We start from the raw sequence: 9,582 nt of genomic DNA, 5'->3' as shown, positions 1-9,582 counted from the left end.
AGTGAAGTGTGTTCAAATTTGTGAAAGATCAGTCTCCAAATAGTAACTCCGCAATTGGTATGGGGGTTTGGGGATTGTTTTTCAGGTATTTTTTTTCTTCTGGGCTTCTTGTTGTTGGATTTTGGTTTACATTTTTAATTGGGGTAGAGCTGGGAGAGGGACTAGGTTTTACTTGGCAGATTTTCTTCATTCTGACCGGTTGTGTCAGAAGAACGTTCCTCCCACCCCCTCCAATATTCCTAGGAAGTCAGTCAGACTCCAAAGCTACTCAAAGAAAAAATGTGTGAGTCTCACATGTCTTAAGATACCTTTACATTTCTGTAGTGCTGTAGAGGCTTCTTAAATAAAGCCCACCCAATGCAGCACTGAATTCAGTAATCCCGGCAACAACCATGTGTTTACCGCTTTATCTGTGTCCCCTAGAAAGGGCTGAAGGAAAAGAAACAAGAAGCCAGGAGAGCTGTAGGAGAATTCTTTCCACCTTCTTCATTGATACCCTTCATACCATTCAAATAGACTCCGGAATACACTACTTTAATTAGCAAAGCTTGTTTTAAAGTAAACAACACAAACACTCCTTATAGGACAGTCACAGTCTCCCCTGCTAGATATACAGGCTTTTTGGCAAGATCACATTCAAACAGCATGAAATTCACCCATGGGCACAGTCCCAAGAAGGCCCTTGCACCTCTTTAACTTCCATTTAGCTGCTCTGGATAGGAGCGAGTGGTTTGTGGGATAAGGACAGTTTTCCTCCAAAAAAAAAAAGATGGTCCAAATCCACATCTGTAAAGATCATCAGTTTTACCACTATAAGGTCATAAAGGTGTGATATAGGCGTCATGCATAGAGTACATACCACATTTCGATTGAGTCCTGTCCCCAAGTGACTTTGAGCCCCCATGAAAGTACAACGCACAACGCGCCCGCGATGGAGCCCGGGGTGGCTGTCTCTGCTGCGTTGTGCTCTTTGCTGGGAACACTGCAAAGTCATTCACCAGACAGGAGTCGGGACAGCAGTGAGAAGAGTATCCTCATGAGGAAGCTCTGACAGGATTCCTTTTGACAAATGGGAGAACATGAGAGTCCCATCCTCATTCAGTAATTGCTAAACAAACAGAAATCGGAAATCATTGATGCGACATTGACCCATAAAACACTGATCACTGAGGCCCTGTTCTCCCCTGTGCCACACACAGGGAACAACAGATGTTCAAAGTAAACAGGGTAAGAACAAAACAGGATGGAAATAATGTTGGTTCCTTAACAAATGTCTTACTGTAGTCCATTTATGCTGACTGACACCGGTTGTTCTTTTCAGTTATAACTGTGCAACAAAATCAGACATGTCTCATCTTCCAGTCTTGATACTGAGCTGTTGCTGATTTTCTTTTGTTGGTCAAGTTATTTAATTTTTCTGTTATTTTTCTTTTTTTTTCTTTTTCTTTTTTTTTTTTTCTTGTTTACATCTACGTTTATCAACACTGATACATTACAGATCTTGTTAGTTATATTTTGAAGTCTGATCATGCAGAACTACAGGCAGGTGCAACTTAGATCTTATTACAGGATGGACATGGCAAGGTGAACAGTTGTTTTTGCTAGTTAAGATCTGGAGCTTCATTACTGTTGTGGCTTAATGTATACTGGCCATAAGTCCCACTTACCCAATTTACTAAATATACATGATTCTATATGTACACTGAAACTTCCAGCACCCTCCTTTATCAACACGTGACTGACTCAGGAGAAGGTCAGAGGTCAACCATATTTAGGCAAACATCAGCCTTATTGTAAAAGTTTTTAACAGAAATAGTGTGTTGGATTATTACATATTAGTTACAGAGGAAGGAAAAAAAAAAGTCCATACAACTATTTACATTATAAATATCTTGCTTTCCAGAAGACAAGAATGGCCCTGTTCAGTGAAAATTAGCAAAAGAGACCTGTCTGAAATGATAAGTGTGGTAAGGATACATTTTTTCCCAAACTGACTGTGTCTTCCTTCAATATGTGCTTTTCAGCTTTTCCCTCTCAGGTAAAAAGGCACCATTAGCCTCAGTTGAAGTTTTTCAACATTCTTTTGTCAAATCAAACCCTCTTTAAAACTCAAACTTGCCATAGGCCAACGGGCCTGAACATGCATTAAGTTAAACATTTCACTTCTTGCAATCAATTGTTGATTGAAAAAACCCCAAACCACTAACAAAAATTAAAGAAAAATCAGGCCCCACTGGCAAGTTCCTAATACACTAAGATTCCACTAAATTCCACTGGACAGGTCGGTTTTCCAGCTCACTGGTGAAGATGACACATTCACCATTCCCCTGCATACCTCAAGCATCTTAATAATTAAGACAATTACATATTCATGTAGTATTCAAACCTCCTGCACAATGATTTTCTTTTTTTTGTGTGTGTGTGTGTGTTTGTGTGTGGAAAAAGATCACCTTGAGCTTGCAATTAGTTAACTGTGTCTTTTGTAAAGTGGTGGAAGTTCAAATAAGCACAGCCATCAGATTCTTGAAGATGTGTGATTATGTTACAATTCCTTTCTTTGTCCACTCTGACAACTGGGATCAAGCACAAGTGGAACAGAGGTTCTAAAAATCCATATGAACACCCTCTCTTCCCTACACACACATACAGAAGAAAAGGAAAAGAAAAGCCTAAACATAAATTGAATGACTAGCTCAGACTTTAAAAAGAAAACTAAACCCTGCAGGTTTTCTTTCATATTGCTCTCCCTGGAAGCACAGACTTTGTTGCAAAATGCCTTGTTTGTTTGTTTGTTTGTTTTTGCATGTTTGAATTCACACAAAATTTTAAACTCTAAATAAGCATGAAGGAAGAAATATAAATAGATCGGAATAGAAATAAATAGATCTGAAACAAAAATAGCTTTTGGTCATTTGAACCACTGTGAAGCTTGCAATATATAGAAGCTAACATTGGTTACTAGAAATTACTTTGAATTAAAATATTCTGATTCAATTTCAGCATATTCAAAACACTTTCTAAATAAAAACATTTGGGAGATTTTCTAAAAGTGGCTCCCTCAGGCAGTTCTAAAAGTTACTATTAGCATGTTTTTCATGAGAAAATAAATTTGTGGAAAAGAAATCACTGGTGCTCACTGACAAATTTAGAATACAATCCAAATCAGTTAAGTAGTACTGCTTTGGGAAATTCCCTAAAGGCACTGCATCAGGTCTAATCTCCTCAGTATTGTTATCCCAGAATTAGAAAGTAAAGCAATATCTATGAAGATAAAGGAATGTATATGAACCAAATTGCTTATAAATTTGGAAGAGTAACAAAGTGACATGATCATCTGTCTCGTGTAACCTTCGGAACCAATGCTTTGCAGGAACTGGTGATTTCCAGAGGAAAACCATCAGTGCATTAGGGCTTAGAAAACCTGATCAGGCTTTCTGTAGCTTTGTTGTTTGGGGTTTTTTGTGGGGTTTTTTTTGGTGTTTTTTCTGACACACTGCCATACTTGCACTCCAATTTTAGTCTGTTTCATGTAATGCAAACTTGCTACGATTCATGACTCTATTTGTGCCATGGAATTCCGGATAGGAGGGGGGAACATCAACCACAATACAATTTGCATAAATCACAGTGATCAACTCAAATATCTGAACTCTCTGAAGATATATTGTGATGGCATACAGTCAAGGCTCACAAAATACTATTGCAGCTACCGAGTCAGTATCTGAAGACTGTTTTCAAAAATGACCAAAAATTTTGGATTGAAAACATACATAACCTTACATCAACTTGTAATAAATCAATGCCTCATCCTTGTTTAAACTCAGCAGTGAGAAAGAAAATAGAGGGATGGTCTTTTAAGAACTGCTCTGACTTATTTCTTTTTTTTTTCCTCATACTAACCCAAAGTTCTCCATCTGAAAAAAAGCAGGGATGTTTTGCAGCAATATTCCTCTCTACCATCTCCATGCAGCTAGAGCTCTGAGCAGTCATTGACAGATAATGCTCGTGCCATTCTCCTCACCCTGCTGATGCCTATATACATGACTTAGATGAGCCACTTGGAGCAGAATTTCCTTGGGAATTGAGGCACTTATGACACCAAGAGGCTCTGAGGCATATTTTCAGAAATGCCAAGGTGTCCAGCTGCCATTCAGGATGATGTAAGTTTTGCCACTTCTGGCACAGGCTCACTGATTGCCCCCTATGGTGCCTAACTACCTTAGAACATCTGTCACAGATCTTTGGCTTCCTAATTTCCTTCACTTCTGCACTGGTGGCAGTGATGCTTACAACTGCAAACCTCAGAGAATTAAGTGAAAATTGTTGCCAAAGTACTCTATCTAGTAATGTGTTAAGCAGAAGTAGGTTTAAAAGATGAATGGCAAAATTAAGGAAAGCATCTATCATTATCAAGGTGAACAAAATTTTGGAATAATGGGGAACTGACTTTAAGAGGATGGCATCAAAACTTCTAGAATCAGAAAAAAAAAATAGTGTTTTCCCCTAAAACATCCTCAGAACATCATCACTATGATCCTTTATTCAAGAGTACATGAGTTATTGTAAGGTATCAGCTGACAGCACTGAATTCCTGACACAAAGGAAAATGAAGGATGCTATTCCTGCTACTTCAGTTGGGACATACAAGGACCAGAACTGTAAAGAACTGTAATGCTTTTCTTCATTGATGGCTTTTTTTTTCTAGTGTCCAATATGGACAGCTCCAAGTCTCCTCCCCCAGACCGAGCTTCTCATGAAGGAGACTGATTTGAGGACAAAAACAGATGCAGTAATTCTTTCAGGCTACATTTCAGCAAGGCACTTAAGCACATGCTGATGTCGATCACTGCTGAGCAAAGGACAAAAGCACATGCTAGTTCATTTTTTGTAAGCATCCTACAGTCTCCATGAGATGTTTGAACAAGTCCTGGTGCTTAGCAAAATCAGGGAATAAAGCTGATGATGTAATTCCTGTGTTGTGAGTCCATTCAGCACCCACCTAAGGACACCTTCTCTGGTGACTGCTTCTCCACCCTGCACTCATGAACCCAAACAGGACTGAATTATACCATGGGACTAAGAGCACAGATTTGCCTTGAAGAGATGAAACATGGGAGGTCTACAAGTCTCCATCTACTACGAATGGCTTCTCTGCTATTGCCTATGCCACATCTCCATAACATCACTGGCAATGAACTGGGATTACTCCAAGTTTCTACAGTCTACACTGGTGATATTTTTGCAGTTTTTCTTAACACACCAAATGGTGCACACTAAGGAATGTAAAGTAGATTCTAGTTACCTGAATATTATTAATATGTATCTATGGTGAATTAAATCTGGAGGTGATATATTTAATTATTGCTAAGAAGTCACCCTTGGTGTTATTGCCTACATACCTACAGAGCTTTGCTGTTAGCCTTTCAATACTTTTATGATCATTGGCTTTGGAGTGAGAGTTACATCACTCAATAATGACCTGATGTTTCATGGCTTAAGAGAGAATATTGCTAAATATATTTAGCAGTAGTAAATTATTGCTTTTAAAATTACTGCTCTGAGTTTTTAGAACATTAACAACCTAATTTTATTGTTCAAAAATTTTTGATAAAAATCTACCAAAAATATAACCAGGGAAAGACCCCCATTTCTTATAACAATTCTGATACAGGTCAGACCTACCAAGTCTGATTTTATTTTATATCCTCATCATTTTTATCTCCCCTCCTTCCCATCCTGGAGAGAAGTTTTTTTCCTTCCCTTTCTTCCCTTTGAAAAAAAATCTGACTTGATACTAATTTTTTTTGCTACCACAGAATGGCAGGCTTGAAAGCCATGCAATGGAACAGTCCTATGTTGGTAGAGTTTTGAATACTAAAGAACTAGTGAATTTAAAACATCCACTAACATAGTCTAAACAGTTTCTCTCTCTGGCATTTGGAAAAGCATTGGAGTAGGATTTAGCTCATTACAGTTTATATGGCGCACTTTGGTAAAAGGACAGATGACTTGGATTTTAGTTAATTTCCAACTCAGATAAATTATGACCTCGCAGTGGAAAATGCCAATTGCTCTTTTGGCTGGAAAAAAAAATATTCAATGGTTCTGAAATTTTGTGTGGAATTTTGTCATTCTCTACTAAAAACACTTGTTGTTACTTACCACGGGAAAGCCTCTGCTTTATTACCTGGCAAATTCAATTTGATATTCAGTCACTGTTGGGTTCTTCAGAACTTGTCCAAACTGCCCAAGACCCCTGGCTGGGACCCTTCCAGGCCAGCGCACGAGCTGATTGATAACCTTGGCTGTTAGAATGTAGGAAAACTAGACCCATGCACTCTGTGGTTCTTTTCTGTGTAACACAGTTGCTAAAACTTCCTGGGGAGTCCACTGACTTGTCATGAGGAAATGAAGAGCCAAAAGCACCCAGAGAATGCCTGTTCTCTGGGTAGCAGAAGTGCCTGCAAGGGAATGATGAAAAGGGAAAACAACCTCTGAGCTGCAAACACACTGAGAGGGAGTGGGCTGCAAATATCCTTTCCCTAGCTAACCTAATACAGATCTAGACATAAAATAAAAACAAGTTGATGCATGTCTTTTGATCACAGTCTGCTTATTCCCCAACCCTGTCATACCCTCTAATTTACAAACATACATGTACGTCAAAATAGCGAGCCTATCTATGCCCTAAGATGATAATTCACTTAACATTGACAGAAAAAGTTGTTTACTGATACCTTTCTGGGCTTAGACATGCATAAAACCCCTTCATTCTTGTTCCCTGTAGCTTGCAAAGATACATGTGCTTCCTTCTAACCCAGTCTTATCTTGGCATATCTGCTCTAAAATCAGAACAACAAGTCCTAACATTCACAAACTAGCATTTTTCTATGAAGCTCTGTGGCTTCTTCTTTCAATAAAACTGGTTATTATTTCAAAATATATATACAACTCTCAGCAGAAATTTGGTGCTACATCTTCAAGTGTCTGAGGGAGCCACAGTTCTATGTGGTTATTTACACTTCCACGAGTCCTCATATGTAACCTCATCAAGGAGCAAACAGATAGAATTTGTACTGTAAGATCCCGTATGCAGTTAAGCAGCTCGCCTGGAATGGGCCATTTATAGTCGTGGAGTGCGCACTAAGTGCCTTTGCAGATGTGCAGGCACACAGCTGCATGCACCGCCAGGATTCTGTTGGCACATGTGTGTATGTGTGTGATGAAAAAAATGCATGGAGATCCCTGCCTGCCTCAGGGGGCAGACGGCAGAACAGACAGTGAAGGCAGACACACACTCGTACAGTGGAGCGTGGCTACTGCACACCTTGTCATGCCAGTGTGAAAAAGACAGTTGCAGGTTGCTGGTTTTGCAGCCATTCATTTTACATCTTGTGGGGAGGGGGGTAAAAAAAGGATTTTTTCAGTTCCTTTTTTCCTTTTGCCCCCCAGTAAGCATCACTGGAAGAAGACCAAAGCAGAGCAACTATAAGTTAAATACACACTTGAGCTTAGCTGCATTACATAACTCTGTAGGAGAAGCAGGCTGAAAAGATTTTTTTTTTGTTTGTTTGTTTCTTTGTTTGTTTCACTGAAATCTCTGTATTTTATTTCTCTTTCTTTTCATCTCTTAGCTCCCATCATTTTTTTCCTCCTAGGTTCCATCATCCTCTGAAGAACGCTGGGTTTCGCAGGCAGGCGGCTAGTCACCTGCAACAACCGAGGGGTCCCGCAGAAGCTTCCAGGCTGCTGTCCGTGTCAGACGCCAGGGTTTGATCCGTGGACATGGATGAGATGTCGTTGACAGATGAGGATGGAGGGAGGCTCTCACTGCTGTTCACTGCTGCACCTGTGCTACGAAAACGAACACCAACGTGATTAAACCCGAAACCCCAGAAGGTGCCAGGCTTTAAAGAACAGAGGGTGCTTACCTGGTGGTATGCAGACCATTTTATCCAGTGGCAAACTCAGCAGGAAATGGGCCATACAAACTTTAGACATCGGATAATATTAAATATCTTACCAGGAAATTCTGTCCCTCACCGGTCTGCTTTGAAAAGTTATAGCTCATAGAGTGTTTGTCACCCCACTTTGTTCTAGCCCGCTTGGAGTTCTTTTGGAACATACAACATGTGACCAAAACAAAAACAGACCCCACCTATTCCTCCACATTCTTTTCATAAAATTCCATTTTTCTTAGTGGTAGTGTTCTTTTCTAATAGAGTGGGTGGGATCAAATCACCCAGTGGAAATGCAGAGTGGTTTCTTTCTCTTACTAAGGATTAGGTGACTAAGCCCAGGATTTCAGCCACAACTGTATTTTTGTACATCCAAGTTTACCTCACCTCTCTAAAATTATGATGGTACTGATATTATTGCAAAAAAATCACTTTGACTTTATTAAATGAAGAATGAACCTTCCTGAGATTACCATTAATGCAACTGAACATCCATCACATCCCTGAATATCATCAGAAATTATCTGTCTGATAAATTCAGACATCTGAATGACAAATACAGAGCCATGTAAAGAATATATTTATTGTGCACCTGTGACTGCTTAACTGTTACTGCTCATTAACCTCAGCTCAAACTAAAGTTTGCAGAGTAGCATAAACCTGTTTGATTAGGGTTTTATTTTTTTCCATTGAACTTCCAGGCAATGGGTTGTTTTTTGTTTTTTTTTTTTTTGTTCTCTTTGTACCAAAATAAGCACTGTATTCAGTTTTGGAGGGATACATTAATTTCCATTAAATATCCATGATAATAAAATGTGTCATTTTGTATGATCGTGCATAGCTAGAAATTACAGCTAGGCAGGTGACACAGGTCCTTGTTTCTGCAAATAGATGCCATTTTATTCGTCTGTCTGACAAGTGTGCTCGGCCAACTGTTACAGATTTTCATTTCCACCAAATGGCTAGAAATGAACATCTATTATCCAGTAAAACTACACAACTCATATATTCCTAATACAGAGATTAAAAGTTATGTCTACAGCCTAGGCAAAATATATGCTGCTATGGGCAAAAGGAAAGGATTTTTGTTACTTTCTAGTTTGCAATAAAAATATTAATTTGAGAAAACAAGCCACCATACCATACCTCCAACCACTATTCTATATTCCTCAACTTTTTCTTCCCTTTATACACAACCACTGTAGATATGCACAAAACAGAGACAGATATGCTCACATTTAGAGCTCCAGATGGGAACTGCTTTCTGCTGTTCTAGTTGTACATTAAGGCATCAGAACCAATAAATTAATTTACTCTCTTGATACATTTGGAAAATAAAATAGTTAATTTTGTAAGTGCTGCAAAAAGAGCAATCTTAATGAAGTCTGACTGGTGACTGCAGACAGCAATCATCCATCCTCTCTGTCAGAAAATGTGTTTTGCAAAGGGTTATTTATGTGTACCTCATCATTCAGTACAATACTGTTACTTCATGTTTACATGTTATTTAATGATGTGGTATTTTATGAAAATACTAATCAGTCAAGACAAGTGCATTTATGGGTAGTCAAAATATGACTGAATTTATTCATATTAATTACTAAACAATATATTACCTTTCTAT

General features: G+C 38.7%; 1 protein-coding gene across 7 annotated transcripts in view; it reads right to left on the bottom strand.

The window, feature by feature from the left end:
- Positions 1-463: 463 nt before the first annotated feature.
- The window catches only part of MAPK10 (mitogen-activated protein kinase 10), a 146,522-nt gene continuing 137,403 nt past the window's right edge, over positions 464-9,582 (bottom strand). For 6 of the 7 annotated variants that reach the window (XM_038134861.1, XM_038134862.1, XM_038134857.1 and 3 more), the window contains one exon: positions 464-7,849. In XM_038134861.1, coding sequence (XP_037990789.1) covers positions 7,707-7,849 — 143 coding nt within the window. In that variant the 3' untranslated portion in view covers positions 464-7,706. Of the gene's footprint in view, positions 7,855-9,582 lie in introns of all 7 variants that reach the window. The other variant, XM_038134863.1, reaches the window with a different exon arrangement.

Source organism: Motacilla alba, chromosome 4 (genome assembly GCF_015832195.1).
Source record: "Motacilla alba alba isolate MOTALB_02 chromosome 4, Motacilla_alba_V1.0_pri, whole genome shotgun sequence".
In the NCBI taxonomy this organism is placed as follows: Eukaryota; Metazoa; Chordata; class Aves; order Passeriformes; family Motacillidae; genus Motacilla; species Motacilla alba.
Note: the sequence above shows the minus strand (reverse complement) of the source record. Positions and strands in the feature narration are given on the sequence as shown.